Below are 22,023 nucleotides of genomic sequence, written 5' to 3'. Positions count from 1 at the left end.
GTCCCATGTCCAAAGCCACTCTCTCCAAAGCCAGTCTCTCTGTCTGTCCACAAGTAGCTTCCCATGAAGCCAATGAAACTTCACATAGTTAGCATGACACAATGAGAGCACTGACAGCAGGTTCAATTTGACAGGCATTTGAAATATGAAAATTGTAGAATTTAGAAGCCCCCCAACCCCATTTTTAATCATGAGCTAATACTGGTTGGTTATAGAATTAGCATGCTTTCAACCATGGTAGAAAGTATTTGCTCTCTCCATTTTGTACTTTGTAATGCGTCTGAAGGAAAACAGTAACATATTTAGTTACTACTACAAATTTAGCATTTGTATCTTGTGATGAATAAAAGTCTCCAAGGAGTAAGTTATGATGGTTTGGCTAACCTGAATAAAGAAAGGCATGCCATTAAGGGACTTAGATGGAAGAAATAAGACATCAGCAGGTTAAAAGAATAAGCAGAAAAATTCTGCTTGATTTTGCTCTAGGTTTTTCTTGTGTGCATGGCCAGTGATTTCTGGATGTAAAAACACAGATTGAGACCAGCTTTCACCGAGATCCACAATAATAACAGTGATTGCCAGGAACCGCTGAGCATACTGTTATATAGTGCATTGTCCAAAATTTGTCACTTCTTTAGATTTTCCCTAATGCCAGAGACATGCAGGACAAAGGCAAACTATAGAAGACAAAGGGAGTAGGCATGTGGCAGAGTTATTACATATTGTGCTTCACAGCAAAGCATTGTCTCCCCTGAATGCCAACTGGAAATAGTCCAGCATTTGGCCAGTGATTGACCCTACATAAAATAAAGTCCCGATTTTCAAGAAACCATTGTGGAAGCTTCACTGCCTGAACTTGTCTTGCTTTTCAAAGGAGCATGCTTTATTTACAAGGCATAATGATATCCTGCAATACTCCCTTTTCTGCTAGGAAGAGATTGTTATCAACTCTTTAGATTTCACACCAGGGTCAGTCTCTCTTGGCTCAATTTCATAATGTCTGTAGACTTCAAATAACCAGGGAACATCTTGTCAGAAAAAGGCCAGATGGGCAGACAGGGAAGCAATCCAGCCCCCGAGGAAATTAAGTGTTCAACCTGTCCCTGCTCTCCCACAGTGCTGGTACATGAGCCAGACAGAAAGACAGACATACGTGTAGACAAACATTCAAGCTACCTCAGAGCTGGGGAATCCAGGGCAGGGGCTCACTGGGGGAGTTTGGGGAGCCAGCAATTCAAATTCCCATGCTGTAAGCTCACACAATGAAATCTGATAACCACCCTCCCTGTGCTCTGGAAATGAACTCAGCCCTCGCCTTGAACTGGGAGTTTGAGCCACAGAATCTGACAGTACAATTCTCCCTCTCTACACCTTCTGGGAGGAGAGGCAAAGTGAGACCTTGAGGACAGTGGAACAGATAAAGGATGCATGCTCTGTTTCAGTATTCAAAATAAGGGGTGTTGTCACTGCTTTTACATTTTATGTTCCTGAGCAATTCCTCTAGGTGTTATGCCATGAATAGATTTTAGAGTATAAAATTCCAGAGTCATATTTGCATCCCCAACACCTAGGGCAGTTTTGAATGTGTGGTAGTGCTAAACATTTCCTTGAAGAGCAGGCCTCACATCTGGCGGTAAGCGCCACAGCCCTTATTGGATTTCTTGATTACTAGCCTTACTCTTTGACCCATGATCTGAACATTAGTCCCCAGATGTCAGGGGAAGACACTTGGGGCTTACTGTTTAATTGCTTTGGTATTGAGGAGCCAGAGTATATTTCTAGATGATGAAACCCCAAACCAACTGATTTAGAGATGAACTGTCAGGAAACATTTGTCAAATTTAGACTGAATATATACAGATATAGATCTGAGGGCAAATGAAAGATACTATATTGATAGTATATTTGAAAACATGGGATAGATTGTGAAGATTCATACAATGACATTATACTAATTATACATTGAACCAATAATTCTTGAGCAGGAGTTATTTTTTCAACCAATGAAATATCACAATGTTCTCAGTCATTATTGATTACCTTGACTGTGGGGACATTACTGGAATACACTAGAGGCCTGTGATGCTGGTCAACACCCTACAGTGGTTTGTGCAGCCATCCACAGCACAAAGGTAGCTGACCCAAGCTGTTGATGGTTGGGAAGCGTTGCAGTAACCAAAGAAGCAAGATTCAAATTATAAATGACAAATATAAAAGTTCCAAAAAAAAAACCCCCCAGGATTAGAAAAATAAAATGCAGTAGTAACATCAGTGGATATGTCTAGATGGCAGAATTATGCATACTTTTTACCTTTTCTCTGGCTTACAAAGTTTCTAATATAATTAGGTTGCTTTTAAATAAAAAAAGTCACATGAGTAATATGTGAATGCATATCCTGATTATTAAGTGCTGCATATAAGATTGAAAAATTTTCCCCATGTGTTCACTTCTCAGAGGTACCAGAATTGTGATATTGGATTAATCCACATGTTTACACATATATTATGTGCAGCTTAATAGGAAGTATGAAGAATTTTTGCCAATTTTTAGTAGCTGCATTTTACATGTCTCCTTTGATGTACTTGCAAAAGCATCCTAAAGTGGGTATGGGGATGCCAAATTGCTGGACTATAAAAAAAGAATATTTAAAATGTTGTTAGCTAATTGCTTTTCAAATCACCCCACAAATGTCATTTTTCTGACACCCTCACCAGCATTAGATGCTTATCTGCCTTGTACACAATTTGCCAATCAGGTAGATTAAAAATAGGACCTTGTTTTTTGGTTTTCATTTACATTTTCTTGTCACTGTCAGAACTGAGATTCTCTTCATGTATTTTTTCAAACCTGGCTCTTCTATGAATAGTGGTACATGTTTTGCTTAAATTTGTATTGTAATCCATTTTTTTAATCTTACAAACCAAAAAAGGCAGGAGCAGGTTTGCAAAGAAAACATAGAAAGCGGCCTACACCTAATCTCCCTGGGTAATTCCTGAGTTTATCTCAAACCAAAGTGACTCTTTCTTGCCATTACTAACACCCCAAACAAAGCAGCTATAGTATGAACCAAAATATGTAGGCCCTTTCCCGCCACTTTTGCCTGCTTCTCTGGACTTAGCCTTTGTTGGTCCAGCATCTCAATACAGAGCAACCAGCAGTTACTGCCAGTCAGATTCGCTCCAGCCACATACAAATGTGTTATGTGGTAAAGCATAAAAGAGCATGAAAGGCAGCGTGTGAACTGGATGGTATCTGTGGCCCGTGCAAATGGCAATTAGGACCATTACATTTCACTTAATCTTCATTACGAACATCTGTTGTCTAGCATGCATGAGAAAGCCAAAGATGGGGTTGGGCAATCGTGACCTTTACAAATAGTTTTATTCACTACTTTCACAATGTTAGGCATTAAGCTGAAAGAGATGTGGCACATGAAATATATAATATATAGTAAGTAGTGGCCAAAGAATAAAACTAGATGCAAAGCTTGCCCAGGACACTAGCAGGTACCTAGAGGTAGAGACAGGTAAGTCATCTTTGGCTACATAATAAATACTAGGCAAAATGGGCTATATTTAAAGCACTAATTTAAAGCTAGTGGGCTTGTAGGTTGTGTCTCTCATGGGAAAGCTTCAAAGAGTCAACCAAAACTTGTCTTTGAGATTGGGTATGTCTGAATTGGGATATATCAAATCTCCTTTTTCTGGTCCCCACCATCCTTTTGGTTTACCTGTCCCACACACCTTCCTAGTCAGTGCCCTTGGAGCTCTATTGTCTGCCACAGAACTGTGGATTAGAAGTATTTCAGACCTCTCCAAATTTGCTAGCTATCCACCCCCTTCCTCTATCTACATACATCCCCCATTTTATCTGTGCTCTGTAGTAGAGATCAGAAGCGTCCACACTAGGTCCACAAGTGATGCTGGAGAAGGGCAGGGCTTCTTTCTACATTTTAGCTGGAGCATAAACAGGTTAGGTTTTTCCCTGGCTGTCTATTCCTATGCAGATACTCTGCCTTCCTAACCAAGCAAGGGTCCCATTGGGAGGTAGATGAGTAGGCAAATGGTACTCTTATTTGTGAGTACCAAACACCTCACTTTGATAACCTTACTGGTTTTAGCTTTACATTTATGTGATCGAGTTTGGTCACTTATCAGTTTTCACCAACTATCTGTCAACAGCATGGGAGCACAGAACATATCATGTTTGTTCTTCAGCAAATCCCCTTCACTTATCACAAATGTCTCTCACATGCCAACAGCTAACTAGCATTTGGTTAATGAATAATTTCAGTAAATCTCTGTGGTCCTGAGGTTCTGTGAACAGAGCAAAGCTAGACACTCAGGCAGGAAAATTGTGAAAATGTATTGTGAGGAGCGAAGTGACTTACCATCTCTACCCTCACCACAAAGAACACATCTCATTCTGGAACGCTACACTCCAGCTTTGAGTAAGGCTGTCTTCAGACACAATCATTGCTCAGCTCAGTACTGCTACCTAGGATGCTTGAGAATGAGTGAAGATGAAAGCTTCCTTTAACAGTTTACTATATCCCTAGTATTTCAAATCTACTATTTTCCATAGGACAGACATCCATTCACAGGTACAAATCCATCTTTCTCCTTGTAGCCTAAGGAAACTATACAAGCAACTTGTGAAGTTGGAATGGTAAGGGATGTGAATGACTTGGGGAACACATTTTTACTACATTTGAAACTCTGACATACTAGTACATTTTTGGGGGTGTCATAACCGTCCTGAGAATCTGCTAGGTCATTAATCCTCTGACTATCAATGAGAGATGGAAGGTGACATTGGCAGGGGAGGAGGGACAAGGAGGGACAAGGAGGGACAAGGGCTACGAAGAGAAGCTGGAAATGGAACAGAGTTAGTGTTCTTAAGGAACTTGACTAAAGCTGAAGTGATTATTCTTTTGTAACTCTTTCAAAAACAATCATCTATTTTCACTTATTTTTTCCAACCTTAATCTCCACCTCCATCATAGTTCTTCTATGTTTCTTAATTCCTCAGTACCCCCCAGAGCTCTTGACTCTAGCTGCATATATATCACAAGATGGCCTAGTTGGCCATCAGTGGAAAGAGAGGCCCATTGGTCTTGCAAACTTTATATGCCCCAGTACAGGGGAACGCCAGTGCCAAGAAGTGGGAGTGGGTGGGTAGGGGAGTTGGGGGGAGGGTATGGGAGACTTTTGGGATAGCACTGGAAATGTAAATGAAGAAAATACCCAATTAAAATAAAATTAAAAAAACAAGCAAGCAAACAAAAAAGATAATATTTGTATGTATAAAAAATTATTTTCCTGAATTCTTGCAAGGCCTTATTGCTGTTGTTAACAGCACACATGGAATTCTAACCAGTTGTGCAATCTCTCACACATGGCTCAAGTTCTAATGTACAGGAACAAGAGCCAAACCCTCGAATGCTTTAACCTTATCAGCTCCACAGTTGCCACTAATTGGAATAGTGCTTCTTCCCAGAGCCAGCGATTTGCAGTGAGACCATGCTAATCTCATAAACTCAGGAGCTGGATAAAGCAGTTGGCTTGAGTATCACTAATTTCATGCTTATGTTTGCCATCACTCACTAGGGACAAGAACAAATCAGCTACGATAAGGGAAAACTCTGCCCCAGAATTGTGCATCGGAGCAGTAAAGTTTACCATAAATGAAATGCATCAATGATTTAAAGCCAGTTACAGAGGAAGCACAAAGCTACAAATGAGCCTGTGATGGAAGATAACTTGTTTATTTGCTTAGTTGGCTATTTAGATTGCCTTATTTTTTCTCAGTTTACAAGGAGATAGCTCCCAAACAGGCCTGAAGATTAGATTCATAAAACCAGTTTAGGAGCTTAATGTAATTGATGAAATTAAACTTCAAATATACTGATGGAGGGACAGTTTCTTTTTCTAGAAGCATGAAATATTTTAGGCTATAAGCATAAATTTTATAGGGACATCTAGTCTCACCTCCAATGTAAAACAAAAACTTCATTAAGCACAACCATTTCTTTGTCTTTCAAACACACACACAAATATCAAATTTAGGAACTACTAATTTACACATAGATGCATAATCTCTCTCTCTCTCTCTTTTTTTTTTTTTTTTTTTGGTTTTCGAGACAGGGTTTCTCTTTATAGCCCTGGAACTCACTTTATAGATCAGGCTGGCCTCGAACTCAGAAATCTGCCTGCCTCTCCCTCCTGAGTGCTGGGATTAAAGGCATGCGCCACCAACGGCCCGGCAATATATCTTCTTAAATAAGGTCATGCAACCCATTATTTTGTGATATACTTATATTCACTCAAAATCTGTTCAGAATTTTTTTCTCCACTAGTTCTAGGCCACCTTTCAAGTTTTTAACAGAACAATGCAAATCCTCTTTCACAGGATCACCCTTCAGATATTTAAAGTGGTTGCTCTCTAAGCCCCATCTTTTGTTTTACAGAAGAAACAACCTTAAATTCATAGTATGGATCCCCACGTTGTTTACCCGCTTTAGCCATCTTTCCTTGGGCATACTCATTTTTTTGTGAATGCCCCTCTCAATATATAGAAAACACAGATAGTCTAACTATTGGGGACTGTATAGAAATTAATTTTATTAATTTGCACACACTCAATCAACATGTCCAAGACTAGAATGTTAGATTAAAATGCTTCAAACTATTATATATTGCAATAGAGTACTTTAAAAATGAGATCTTAGCCAGAATCCCAGTTCTTAATCTTATTAACAGTAAGATTTCCATCATTGAAAAGAAAAAAAAAAAAGGATGAGAAATTACAGAATCTTCATTTCAGCTCCCTCCTTGTCCCACGAAGCAGACTAAAAGGAATCGTCTGGATCTGGAGAACATCTTCAGAGTCCCCAGAGTTAGCCCCAGAGAGGCAAAGTGATATTCCCAAGCCATACTGTTACTTATTAGAATAGACAGACATAAAGTTTGGTTTCCTTCCTCCCATTTCAGAGTCCCTTTCACTATGTTGTTCCACCCCACACTATTAACATCTTACTTTGATGATTCTTGATAACATGAAGATAAGTTAGCTTCCAAGGGCTTCTGCTAGTAATCATTTTAATCCATCTTACAGAACTGAATTTTGAACACATAAATGTGGAACTTTAAGTGTAGTCCAGAATTTAGAGAGACAGAAAGCATCTTTTACTTTGCTCCATCTGTCCTGTCTTTGTAAAACTTCTAAGTCTTGCTTTTTATTTTTCCAGCTAACATCAGTAATACAATGGTTTATTTATTTTTTGGCAGGGCTGTTCAATTACAGTTAATTCGTTGTACTAAAATTCTTTGCTTTACCAACAAATATATAATCGATACAGGATTTCTAAACCTGTTGTGGTCTCATACTTCACAGCATTTCTTCTTTACCTGGGAAACTCGTCCTCAACTCTTGAGGATTGCTTCCAATGTCACTTCCTAAGCTAAGAGATCCAAGTCTTGAAACAGAGCACACAGGTCCCATTTGTATACTAGCACAGAAGTATAACACCAAAGAAAACTTCCTCTATGACACTGTAAATTCCTTAAGTGTCCTCTTCACTCTGCTCCCAGGCCCTGAGCTGATGAAGCAAGTAGAATGTTCAGAAAAACTGTGACATATGGGAGGAACTTAGTGACCAAGATTGAAATTAAGGGGAGGTATTTCTCTAGAGCATGGTAAGTAATTAAAATATATTTCTCAATGGACTTTCCTCCAACAACCATATGCCATTTTATTGAAAGAAAAGTCGCTAGGTGTGCCTTGCTCTGATCCTTGTTTGTATCCACTAACAATAATTTCTAACAAGTGCTACAAACTATGCACTAATAATAATTTTCTGTCCTTTCTGGTTATTAACATTAAGATAATTATTGATTATATAATTCTTTCTTTCTTTCTTTTTTTCTTTCTTTCTTTTTTTTTTTTTTTTTTTTTTTTTTTTTTTTTTTTTGCAAAGATTAGGGCACTATTTCCTTGTCTTTAGCCTTCTGGCTTCTTTTCCATTTTCCAAGAACTTTCCAGGTGGTGGTGGTGACTCATTTGGAGAAAATGGCTTCTTTCACTTGGACCTTTCAACAGCATTGTTTGTAATGGTCAGGGGCCATAACTAGGAGAGCTGTTTCTTGGAAAAAGTATATTTGAATTGGGCAAATCATAGGCTGAAAGTCAGGATGGCCAATAAATGTGTTATTGACAGAGGCCTGGCGTAAAAAGAGAGCTAAGTCTAGGAAGGCCGTTTTCTCTGAACCATGGCCCAGCAAGCATTACAGATGGCCCTCCTGTCTTCCTTCCCTTCCTATTATTTTGGCTGCATGTTCCCATTGATGTACTTTGATTCCTCTGTGCTGAACTTGGATGGCTAGAGCCTCGAACAAAAGGGACCAGAAAAATGCACAGATGCCTTGGAGATTACAATTAGGTCCTAGGAAGGAAAGGTTTATGACTGACATAATAAGAAAACAGGAAATGATTTCAAAGAAATTAATAAAGTATATTAATAATCAATATACTTAGGACATATGCTTATGTTCTACATATTATGTTTTTAGTATATAATTTTATATTATACATATGATTATATTTTTTAAAGGAGGAGGCACCAACTATATAGACAATAGACACAAATACCTCAAAAGTACAAATTCATTGCAATCCTAAATATAACATCTTTTGAGAACCTACTATGCGTCCTGTCCTATATTACATATTAGGAGGATACAGAGACATAATAGTAAACATGTTGCAAGGATTAAAATATTTTCTACCTTAGTAAAAAATGACAGATTATTTTTTAAAGCATTTTCTTTGACAACATTTGAAACCAAAATACAAGTGAAGTTTTTTTTTAAAAGGTTAGCCTCCAGTGCCTGGAAAATGAAATTTATCCAAACTCTGTTGCAACTATGTGTTAGTTAAATGACCCTTGGTCTACTGTAAATGTGAAGAAAACAAAATTGAAAAGCCTGCAGCTTGTCTCCTGACCCAATATTGTGGGGTTGTTCTGCAGAAAATGAGGTAGGCCTGGTTGTTATTGAGACTGAGAAATTGCATTATCTCCTTTCAGTCTGGCTAAGTAAGGTTCTTGTCCCTTCAACATGGATCTTACCACTTATTTGGGTAAGTCCTTCACTGAGAAACAGGCTGTGATTCTCTAAGGGGTTGATTTGCTGCTAAAAGCCTAAAAGCCAGACTAGCAGCCTGAAAGCCTGATCCTAGCAGCCCATTCAAGGGGCAAATGTAAACAACACTCCTTTGCTCAAAGTGGAAAGGTTTGAGTTGAGTGCCTTCCAGGCAATCACACTGGTTGCCATTTTATGAAGTCTATTTCTGTCTTGTACACATCCCTCAATTTGCATTCCTGCTGAAACTTGCCACTAGGTTTGCTTCCCTGTGTGGGAGGTAAAATGGATTAGAGGGTAGAAAAGAAAGGTCCTTTTGTGAGGGGGGAGAATACAGAACTTTTACTTACTGTCACTCTTAGGTGTCCCAAGGCCTTTTCGACAGTTGTTAGAGAAACTCTTAGTATTGGCATTAGCCATAATTCCTCAAACATTTGAAAATTTCTGAAATTTAAATGAATTTGGCTCATTAGACTGAAAGAATGTGAAGATGATCTCAAAGAAGTGGAAACAGTTCTGAAGGCAAAGGGTAAAGAACAGTAGTTGCTCTTTAATATCTTTTTCCAGATGTTAGGTGACATGAAATGTCATTACATCAGGTTCAGTTCTGGTCCTCCATGGGGGTCTGCATCCTGTCCAGGGGTCTGAGGTTGCTTAGACAGGACAATGACCAAACACTTGAGGGTGAACGAGCTTATCAGTATTCTACAGCCAACTAACCCTTTCTTAGCAACCAGTCCTTGGTCATTGCCAATGCATTTTGCCTAGATCCTCTCTTGAGGACAAATTCAAGTGTGTAAGTACACAATCTTAAATGGCTCGAAAAGTAACTGCTTTGAGTCAAAACTTGGAACAGTCAAGCAGTTTGGATGATTCCATAAGCAGTGTCCAAATTTTAATTTTTGGAAGACTAAATGTAGGTTATAGACAAGACGAGGATTTCATTGTAAAAGCAGCAAGTCAAATGAGAACAATCCAGAGAAAGGGATCCTTGGAAGATAGGGACCATTTCTTTCTTTATTCTTTCCTAAAGGTTACTATCATCTTCCTAACAGTGAGTTAACAGTTTCCTAATAGTGAGGGAGTGAAGCATCTTGAGCACTAAATAGAATCTATTCAATAAATGAACAAATTGAGAATAAATTTTTGACTATGTGATTAACTCTGAAGTATGTTAGAAGTATGTTCATAATTCAATGGTGATCCTTATCTGTATAATTTATAAAATAATAGTTTTTTAAGTACTACTAAGTAGGAAAGTCAGATGCTCCATAGGAACAAAGAGAAATAAAGCAGATGTCTTTTGCTTGTGAGTTCTCCTTGCGCATTTCGTTCCTCCCTCCCTCCTCTTTCCTCCCTCCTCTTTCCTCCCTCTTTTTTCCTCCCTCCTCTTTTCTCCCTCCTCTAAAATAGGAGCTACTTCACATGCTTCCCTTGATGCCTGTGTGTTGTGAAGTAGCTGTAATAGCTTGTCTCAAAAAATATTGATTGTTTTAAAGGTATAGCCATAGGAAATACCTCTTTGTGTTCTAATCTGAAAAACAAAACTAAAAACCCACAGAGAGTCAAAGTGCATTTGCATCCTTTACCAAATAAAGAATCTGAGAGGTCTCACTTAAATCACTTGTCCCTAATCACACTGTAGTGTATGATTGAACCTCCCATGCTTCACGATTCTGGAAGAGAGGTTTGTTAGGGAAACAGCAGTTAGTTCTAGAACCGTCATATTAATTCTTTGGGGAATTGTTGGAAGATCCTTCATTTATTCCACTTTCTAGGCACATGAGACTGACACTTGAAACATAGCAAAACTAGACATTGCCTTAACATCTACTCCCAGCTTTCTTAAAATGTGAAAATAGTTGCTTACCTAGCTCTAAACTGCTGTGGTGTAGGACACCTCTCTGCTTCTGTTTATGGTCAACTGACAGCTTGCTGTGCTCCCCAACACCCCCCACTCTCCCCCCGCACTCTCACCTCCATTCCCCATCTGTCTGTCTGTCTTGTACAAATTCACTGACTTTTTTCTTTCCTCGAACTGACACCTTCTTCACAGAGATTCAGGGGGAACCAGCGTCAGTGTAATTATCAACCCCCAAGCCCTATTGGTCTCTCAATGGAATGAGGAAAACAGGCTTGTAGTAAAACCATGAATCTTAGAAGGATGCCTAGACTAGAAGAGGTTCCAAAACCCAGACCGAGGAGGGTTGAGTCATTAACCAGTAAAGCAGTTGGAAACTAGGAAATAAGCTTTTACTGGGTTTGAGGTAAGGCCAAGGGTCAAAAAGTACATAGCAACAGACAATAGGAACATCTGTAGGGAGATGCTCTGTGAAGTGTGGTATACTCTGTGGCATGCACAGCTTTCACAAATGGCACACCCCAACTTATTATGACCACAATGCTCGACCAATGTCACTGCCCTAGAAGCTCTACACTTGGCCTTGTGGCTTTTAGGATTCACCATTTCGAAATCATTCTCCAAGCAGCAAACTCGGAATAATAAGAATAGATGCCTCACACCTCATTCTTTGGAAGTGTTCTCTCACGTTGGCTCACCACCTCCATTACAGTTAATGGAACTGCCAGAATTTCCTTATATGCCACTCAAGTGCAAATGCTTGTGTGCTTCTGCTCCTGGTGTGGAGTTTTGACGACCATATGGTTTACATCTAAATTGAGGACAACTGTGAGCAATCTTTTGCTTCTTGGTAACTGCATTCTAAAGCATATGAATACACTCTAAGTTCTTGTTGTTTACCTGCCATTTCTCCATTCCCCTTTCTTTACCACTTTCATTTAACAGTATCCTTTATACTGGAAGGGGAAAAATGGATCAAATGACATATCCAAAGGCCAGGGAAGAAGAAATGGGAGAGAAACCTTGGCCAAGGCAGTTTAGTGACTATATGAGCCATGGTTGAAAAAAAAAAAAAAAGCAGGGAAGGAATTGTTATAACCTGGAATATAGAAGAGGTGAGAAGAGCATCTGTAAAACAATATTAATATTGTTGAGGTGCCATCCACACTGCTTCTCTGTTTCAGGGCACAACAATTCCTTCCTCCTTTCTACAATAGTACACACATGCTCCAAGACTTCCCCTCCAGGCACATTCTCCACTCTGCCCTATTCTTCACTGCTACATGACCTTGTAAGCTGAACCTAATGAGGAGGCTCCCTTTCTGATTACAGTGGTGCTTGGCCAGCTGAGCGTAAGCCAGGAGGAAAAAACTTAGTGAAATTAGGCTATCTATCCCCTGGCACCCTGCCTGAGAGGTCGCTAGCTATCTCTACTAAAGGTCACGACTCGTGACAGTGAGTCCTCTTCATACAACTGACATTCCCCCCTCCTCTCTGAGTTCTGGCAGCTGCTCCTTTTTCTTTAGGTCTAAGACTGGTAATGGAGCTCACTGCTGATGTTTCTGTGATACCACAGTATCTCCTCCGATTTCTGTGTATTCTTTCTCCACTTCTGCAATCTGTCCTCTTTGCTAAACTCTACTTAGGGTATCCACTCTCTGTTTCATAGATTTTTGCACAGAAACCTTGACTGAAAATCCTACAGAACTTTTTGATTTGTTTCTCCCTTGACATTTTAGGGCAGGGAGAACAAAATCCAAAGTTGCAAAGGAGAAGATAATATGTAAGGAAATGCAGCAGGTTTATGGTCATTGTATGTTCTCTGGACACACTGAGAAGCTCCTAAGAAAAGTCTCAGCACATTACTGGTAGCCTTCTATACCTTTTACCAATTGAACAGTCATGCTTTTTTTTTTTTTTTGTACTATCCAAAATCAGTGATGAAAAATCTTTAGAGGCTATGATTCTCCTGTCTACTCATTCCTGCAAAGTTCAGATCCTTGTTAAACTCTAGCAACCTGGGAGGCAATAGCCTGAGGCACACTCAGGTCTCCGCGTTGCTGTAAATCAGTTTGCACTCCTTTGCTTCCCTTGGACTTAGTTTGCAGAGAATGAGCTTATATCCTTTTGCTTCCCTTGGAATGGAGTCTCAGGAAGCCTGGGAAGGGGGGTACAGTTAAGCCTCTGTGATTCCACAACAGCTGCCAGCATTCTGGCTAGAGTGTATCTGCTCATTAACTGTGTCCAACCTGGAATGTTTCATACTGTCAGAGCTAGAAGAGTCCTCGGAAATCCACCAGTCCAGAGACTCTCAGAATCTCGAGATGGGCTTCAGGGACATTCTTTACAACCCTTCCCCCCACCACAGTCCCAGTTATACTGAAACAGAACTATCTAGGCACATTTTCCCCGCTTTGGGAGAAGCCATAGATTTTGTCAAATTCTCCAAAGGATTTGTGACAGGAAGAAAGCATAAACCTTGACAGTTCAGCATCATTACTTTACAGGAGAGGAAGCTAGGTCCAGAGAGAAAGCAGTGAGCCAGAGGCAAATATTCACTTTCAATGTAGCTTTCTTTAAAAAAAAATAGATATTTTTTTACTCTATTAGATTTTACAACTTTGCCTTTACCATGCCGTGATCACAGGCAGCAACAGATAACTGTTACATGCAATAGATTATTGCAATCAGTTCTTCAAATGCGCTCCTTCATTTTTAATTCACCTTACTAAATAGAACCTGAAATTGTATGGGCCCAGGGCCAATCTAAGAGTTTAATGGTGCCAAGGGATCAGGCAGGGTTTTTCCACCCCAGTTCTCTCTGATGAATGGAGTTCTGTCTCGTCCCTGTTTTTCTGAGCCAACTTGTCCCCAGGGCCCCATGGAAGGGCAGGTGTCAGTCCTGGGCATGGACTCAACAGCCTAACTCCAGCACCTCTGCAGCTGTTCTCAAGCCTGAGAGGCCTCCAGTGGGAACTGATACAGAATGTTGGGAAAAGTGGCAAAGGAAAACTACGGGAAAAACACCCCTCAGTAGTGAGGGGTTACCAGGTTTCCAAGAGGCTGGCATTACTTAAGATCAGGTTATTAAATCATAAACCAGCTCCTGGTAAAATATAGTAGAATGTCTTTTTTTCTCCCAGTCTCCTCTTTGTGCTTCCTCTTTCTTAAACCAGTGCTATCCCAACTCTCCTTCTGTCTTTCCCTACCCAGGGTTTCCCTGTCTAAGGTGGCAGGGGCCTTTGCTGCATGTCTTAGGCACTCTGTGTCAGAGTGGAATAAGTTACATCAAGTTCTCATATCAGTTGGGTCATTAACTAGAAATATGACCCATAAAGATCACTTAACTTTCATGGGCCCCAGTTTTTGTATTAAAAGGGGTGGGGCTAATGAACCAAACCGGGTAATGGATGTGCAATTGATTAACAAGTGCAAGTTAGCAAAAGCTATACAGAACAACTGTGGCGTTTCACCAAGCCAACATAATGACTGGAAAGAATGAACAAAGGATGAATTTGAGTGTCAATATCTCAGTTGAGTTCTGACTTCTTAGATTTCAGTCTTGAAGACATTCAAGATTGGAGTAAACTGAGTCACTGCTGGCTATTTGATTAAGAAGACTAGTGGAAAAATAAGTTGACCTTACATACAATATATTCCTCTATTCCGAAAGTCTCTCACAGTATCTTACTACCCAAGTACCTGTGAAAAGATCTTCTGAGGACAAGTTGTTGAGTCAAAGACTGAGACCTATTGCGCTTTAGGGTTGGTGGATCAGAGGGAGTTGGTCTGATATTACTTGCCATGGGAATAAGCACCATAGAAGGGTTGAGAATTGCCAGAGAATGGTATAAATAGGAGGAGGTAGGTATCAACATCACAGTCAGCATGTCAAGATTGTTTTCTAAGGCCATGGGATGAGCCACAAACTAAAACCGACCACCACCATGAGGTTAAGCAAGGGAAGTAGGAGACATGGACAGTACTCAGGATGTAGTTGAAAGAGGGAGAAAAGAAAACAATCCATGGAAGGTGTAGGGTGCTTCAAGAGAAGGGCTTTTACTGAGACAAGGGTTACATTGTTTTTAAGCAAGTGATTGCAAAACCAACACAGAAGTTGACTTAAAAAATCCAACACATTGGGAAGAGAGGTCCCTTGGTCTTGCAAACTTTATATACCCCAGTATAGGGAAATGCCAGGGCCAAGAAGTGGGAATGGGTGGATAGGGGAGCAGGGCGGGGAAAGGGTACAGGGAACTTTCGGGATAGCATTTGAAATTTAAATAAAGAAAATATCTAATAAAAAAATAAAAATACAAAAAAATCCAACCTTTGAGTCTTATAACTTTCTCCAAACTAGGCTTCCCAAGGATTCCAAATGATTTAAATCACCCAGACATAAACTCACAACAAAATGCAGTAAGCACACAAAGAAACGAATCACCATAAGAGGGAATTCAAAGAGACAGCATATTTAGACTTCAGATATTAGAACTATCAGAAACATAGCAAAAATGACTTCATTATGAATTGGTTAAAGAACTGAAATAAAGTTTCCAGGTAGAATAAGATCATGTGAAGGCAAAGTGTCCAGGGAAGACTTATACACCTGATGACCATTCATGCTGCGGTGTTAAGATGAGGCTAGAAAGTGGAATTGGATTGGACAACATGCAAGTAGTTGTTGATCTTGGCAAGAGCAGTCTTGCCAGAGCCGGATGTAGATGGATTCCTGATTGCATTGGGGTGGGAGGAAAATTAGTGGTGGGAAAAAGAATATAGCATAGAATCAATGTAAAAAAAAAAAAAAGCTTTCGATTTACTTTTTTATTAGCAAATGGTCCTGGAGCAAGTATTACAATATTTTTATATGAGTATTTAATATTCGTTGGCCACATTCAATCCCCATGACCATCTTTTCCTTCTTCACCACCTTCTTTACTAAGTGCTTTTCTTTTCCCAAATAGTCTCCGTCCTAGAAAGGTTTCAAAAACAGGAAAAAAAAAAAAGCATTGTAGAAATACAAGACTCATTGTTTTTATTTCCCCAAAGGCTTGAGGGGAGTGCAGATACTGAGTAAAAAGATCTGTGCCAAATAAAAGTCACTGTAGAATTAAGAAGCTGCTTGCACTGCCCACCCCCATATGTTGTTGTGGAAAAAAACCCAAGCAAAACTTGAAGATAACCGCAAGAAAAAAAAAAGAGTTTGATAAGAAAACCAGGGTCACCTAGCAACCTTGCATAGCTTATGAAGCCAAGTTGGGGTCAGCCCCTGACTGGAGTCAGTCCAGAACTGGCAGGCAGGAAGTGTTCCAGAATGAAAGTGGCAGTAACTTCAAGAAAGGCTCACTGGTAATGTTTACTGGATCTTTCATTAACTCACTTTCATTAACTCACTTTGCAAAGCTTGCCAGCCACACTCTATGGCTATGGCACTTTGTTGGCAAGACTAGGAAATCAATGTGGTTTGTCTGCTATACCACAAGGGTTCCCTTTTCCTTCACCACTGGGGCGAGTCCTCCCTATAGATGCGCTGACGACACTCTTTGCCCTTCCCTTCACCCTGAATTCTACCAGGAGGCAATTAATTGGATGTTTTGTCTGCACAGCAGGTTAGCATACGGATTTGGGCATTTATGCTGTGCAGCATTTTGGGAGGGATAAAATCGATTACTATAGCCAATTAGAGGTAGCTCTCTTTCTTTAAGGCTTTTAAGAAAATGGCATACTCCTGCCTCTTGCCCTTTGTTCCCATAGCTACCTCTACCTAGACCATCCCCTGTTTCCATCAACCTGTATCTTGTCTGTGCCTCAAGACTGACTTTGTGAGTTGTCTTCCCTGTCATGTATAAAACATGTTATTGACAAATATCCACTCATGAGTTTCATAATCACATTTGATTTCAGCTTATCGTGTACTCTGAACATGTTTGTCATCACCCCCCCCTCCCCCACGGGTCCTAGATAGTCTCACTTTTACTTTCATGCCATGTATATAAATGATTGTGGGAGGCCACAGTGATCTTTATTTTTGCTGTTTTCTTTGTCTTCCATGCTTCCTCTGACTCTCTGCCTCTACAGCAGTGCTAACCACAGCCTGCGTTGTATTCTAATTATTTGTGGAGTTCACACGTGCTTATTAGTCTGTCAGCTGTGAAGACAGGAGCCTTTTATTGTTTGTCTCGGTATTTCTCACATACTCCCTTTTCCTAAGAATGTGCTTAATGATCAATATGGGGGAGTTGAGCTTTCACTAAAAATATTACACATGCCAAAAGTATGTCTCATAGATTTGTAAATCTTCCTGAAGAACGTTTCTTTCTGAAGAGTTAGGTAAGTGAATTATAGAATATAGTAACAGCAGGCACATGCAAGAATAGCCATTATCTGTAATATATGGATAGAGAATCTAATCAACCCTAAATCAAGTCACATGGAGAATTTTCCATTTACAGCTAATAAACTCACACTGCTTCCACACAGTGATTTGTTACCTCCATTTCTGCACTTGATACTGGACCATCCAAATAATATATTGTTCATGCTAATGTACACCCATCTACCCTCCCTCTCTTTATACCCGCTTTTTTTTAAGCATGAGGTAATAGTTCAATGTTAATGTGAGTCAATTTTACTGATTTTGTGCTGGTGGTTGATAAATTATAAAGGTAGGTGTCATGCATGCTTATGTATTCTCTCCTTGAGAGAGCTTAGAGTGAGCTGATGTCAGCAAGACCTTTATTCTTCAAGGATGGTGTGATGTCACAATGAGTATTCTGTTACCACGCTTGTCACTTTCATCTAAAAATGATGGCCTCAGAGAGCTAATTAGAAAATAACAGTGATGTGTTTAAAGTATAAGTCAAGGTAGAATTGGTGTCATAGTATCACCAGAAAAATCTAAAAAGCAGGCATCAATGATTTAAGATTTGTTTCTTATGCCCCATTATTGTTTTCTTTTTCTTTTCTTTCATTCTCCTTTCTCTTCTTAAAATTCTTTCCTCTCCTGTCCCTCTCTTTGACCATATACTCAGTGTTTACTAATGGGCAACAATTTTCTTGTCCATGGATTAAAAATATAGGTAACAATGAAACTTTGCTTTTCAACATGACAGTCTAGTGAGTATTGGACATGGAATGAGACTAGAGTCTCCTGTCTAGAGTTTTAGGGAGTCATGCTCAGCCAAGCAGTTGAATTATTTTGTTCTGAATTGAAGCAGGATGTCTAAGTGCTAGTCCCAACTCTTTCATGAGCCAACTGTGTATCCTTGGGAAGCTTTGACTCTTTGTGTCTTGAGATCCTCATGTCTTAAAGATGGAAAATGTTTTATTTTCTCATCATATAACAAAGATGGGGGCTGCGTAGTCTCAACATCGAAAGTAGTTTTGAAAAACTTGGTATCCACACATGCAAGATGTGTTTGTCTGTTTTGAAGCCAGTAAAATAGGGAGCAAGATCACACAAGAAACCTGATGCTGAACAGCTGTATTGCACCATGAATGTGTCTGAAGCCAGAACACCATTGTGAATTTGTCAAAGACATAGGGAATGTTGCCTTTCTTCTAAGATCCCCAAAGGGAGGGCTCGCCAAAAGCTTTTTGCTAAGCCTGAGATGAGGTGGAGAGACTTGAGTTTGAGGGAGAATGGGGATGTTGTAACAGCAAGTACTCTAGAAATCTCTACTGCTTTGCTATCCTAGAATAAGACATCATGGCATGTAACTGGGAAGAAAAATCATCTATTCAATATTATATTTTTAACAATTACGATAGCCCTGTGAAAAATCAATGTCTGAATGTTTAGACATTTGTCATTACTTTACTTTTCAGTCTCTGAATGTTCATGTTTGTTCCCATCCACAACTGATTCTTCCTTCTAATTTTCATTTTATATCCATTAAAATTCTTTTAATGTTTCTACTTCCTCTCTTCTTATTATTTAGTCCAATCAGAAACAACCAAGGTTAAATTCTTACTAGGCCACAAACTCATTATCAGGATCCATAAGGAAATTCAGAGGGAGGGATGGGCCTGGTCTTTTGTCCAGTGGTATGGACTATCCCTGAAAGCACACTGGGGTCTTGAAAGAAAATGCTAATTGCTGGAGATAACAAGTGGAATTCAAGGGTGAGACATTCCTCACTCAGGAATAAAAATGAAGGTAGGTGCAATTAAGAAAACAATGCAGATCCATTTGGTATCTAAAAGGTAAAAGTTCCAGACTTTATTGACCCAGTGACTAAAGCCTTTGGCAGGTGACCTAGAGTAGAGGTCAAAGCATTTAACTGACCAAGTCTTTTATTGGACTTGATTCCCAGACCACATGAAGAATATCCATCAAACTAACCTTGTCATCCAGAGTCTGGGTCACTTAAATATGATTGTTGATCAACAGTTTCCATGACACCTCTATGTTCTCTTGTCCTTGAAACTAAGTTGAAACATGCTCTGTTTCATCGTGTATCATGCTATTAGAATGTGATCTCTGTGATATCTGTGAGTCTTATTCCTCTGTCTCCCAGTTTCCACAATCTATGAAGGTTTCCATATTACTGGTGGTTAAAGGCACATTGGGTAGATCTGTCTGCTTATATATATTGCTTTTTACCTGGACTACCTCTGACTCTCAGGTTTCTCATCTCTAAAATAGTGAATACAATAGTGTTTTCTGAGTCAGAAATGAGATGACAGATTTGGAAATACTCCAGCCAATCTAAGTCCTATCTCAGAGTAAACATTTAATCAATAGTAACTCTAATTGGTATTATGTGATTGTGTGGTAAATTAATGAAGGATAGACACTCTGACTGCCAATGGACATGGGTGTGTTTGATGAGGATGCGGCTCATAATTAGGATGAAGCTTAATCCTAGTGACCCTGGCAACCTGCCAGTCTCCCTTCCCATGGCATCTCATAGATGATTGGAAAGCTTAGCCAGTAAGAGGTAATGTTTAAGCATCTCTCTTTTTGTATAAGGCTTATAATCATCTTGGGTGGGGAAACAAGAGATTGAAGAGATCTTGGGTAGGAGATGATGTTATTAATATAAACATTTTCTTTTAAAAAGTGCAACATGTTGCTTACTGCACATAGCAAGTTATTGTTAGTTTGTGAGGTCTGTGCCTTTGGTACGTCATTTCCTGGCAGCTTGAATAAAATTATTTTGAACAATTAGAGGCTTTGAACACTTACAAGCCAAGAACTTGGAGAACCATGGTTTTGACTCCATGGTTTCTCTTGGGGTTTGACTAATGTGCTGGACTGATTATCAAATATAATTAGGAAAGCTGAGAAGTGTGCAGCCACAGGAATCAGGCTACTTTCCCAGGAACCCTCACTTCTCTGTTCAGAAGGGAGCTGAGAGACTGTTTCCACTGGAAAACAAACAAACAAACCAAAGTAGTAATGCATTTCACACTCAAAGGCAAGGGTCCTGGGAACATGGCTTTATGGTACCCATTGCCATTGATGAGGCTTAAAAGGGTCAACATGTACTTCCTCTTTTCAGTATGGAATGCAATTCTAGCTCATTACTGTACTAGTTCTTTTAAACTTGAGAGTCTAGCCTTTGTACATCCAAAGAAAATTTAAAATAATCTACCTTTAAGAACACACGCATATGAAGACAGGAATTTCTAACTTTGGGTATGCTACAAGGTCTATACATCAGAAGCTGCATACAATTTTTCTCACTTCCCTGGCCTAGACCCCAAATTTGCATAGACCATGAGTACTTTTAAACATATGCTGGCTAACTTTTCTTCTGAGGGAACCATTTGGGCATCATCTCAATCTTAGAGTCTCAATTATGTGGAGACATGGTGACCATGCCTAAAACATGAAAAGGCGATGCTATTTTTATGTTCACTCACTAGGGATCATAGTGAAGACTATGAATGTGATTGGTATTTTGAGGAAAAGAAAAACAGAAATGCCTGAGAGTTAGTGATGATGGCTTAGATGTGAAGTTATGTCCCTTGACAACATATGAAGCTATTGTTATAAGGATAGAAAGTACTAATCTGGTACTTCTGCTTTCTCCATAGGTCACCTGTCTCCATGATTTCTTTGGTGATGATGATGTGTTCATTGCTTGTGGTCCTGAAAAATTCCGCTATGCTCAAGATGATTTCTCCTTGGATGAGAATGGTAAGCATGAGGACCACTGGGATTTGTCTTGCTTTTCTTCTTGTCCTTTCCATCCCTTAGGATTTTCACGAGTGTATGTGGCCTGGAGGATACTCAAAAATGATACATCATGGGATGATATTGTTAGAATTTCTCCTTTGGATCTGTGTGTGTGACACACTAAGTTATATTTCAACTCAATCTCCCAGAAGCCTTCATACTACGTGAAACTTACCATTTACCCCAATTATGACCACAATTCTTGAACCATATACTGTATCATATGAGCTAGCCTACACCATCAAGAGAAAACTTCTGTAGTAACAGCTTCTGTATGTACATATATTGTACATACACTTTTTTCCTAGTCATTCTTCTCTGGCTTTTTGGTATATGGTAATGGTCACATTGTTTAGAAAGTTATTTTCCCCATTCTATTCTTAGTGTCAGGCTCCATTCCTACCTTTGTACTTGGTGCCCCATTCTCTCTGCATTGTGACTCAAGAATCCAGAGGATTGTTTACTTCAAGAAAGACCTGAACACCTATTAGTTTAAGCTTCATGTATAAGTTATAAGTGAATTAGGCCACACAAGAGAAGTAGGGAGGAATAAAGATGGAAAAGACATATTAATACACATTTCCCACTCAGGAGTAAAATGTGAGAAAACCAGAGAGTTTCGCTAGTAGACAAGTCACAAACAACTCAAATCTGTTAAAAAGTGGCCATATCTACAGTTTTTCTGTAAGTCAGTGACCATGAAATAGTGAACCAAATTCAGGCCATATCCAATTTTGCATTCCCTATAAAACTGCAGTTCTTGATGGTGATCACTAAAGTCCATTAACCAAAATAAAAAGTGGAACAAACAAAAATGAGCTGTCCACTCAAC

General features: G+C 39.4%; 1 protein-coding gene across 3 annotated transcripts in view; it reads left to right on the top strand.

Annotated features, from left to right (window-relative positions):
* Window positions 1–22,023, top strand: part of Dcx (doublecortin) — a 77,739-nt gene that overhangs the window by 34,116 nt on the left and 21,600 nt on the right. For all 3 annotated transcript variants that reach the window (XM_021153352.1, XM_021153351.1, XM_029472926.1), the window contains exon 4: window positions 21,050–21,152. In XM_021153352.1, the coding sequence (XP_021009011.1) occupies window positions 21,050–21,152 (103 nt within the window). The remainder of the gene's footprint in view (window positions 1–21,049; window positions 21,153–22,023) is intronic.

This window comes from Mus caroli, chromosome X (assembly GCF_900094665.2).
Source record: "Mus caroli chromosome X, CAROLI_EIJ_v1.1, whole genome shotgun sequence".
Taxonomy (NCBI): Eukaryota; Metazoa; Chordata; class Mammalia; order Rodentia; family Muridae; genus Mus; species Mus caroli.
This window is presented reverse-complemented; position numbering and strand designations above follow the sequence as displayed.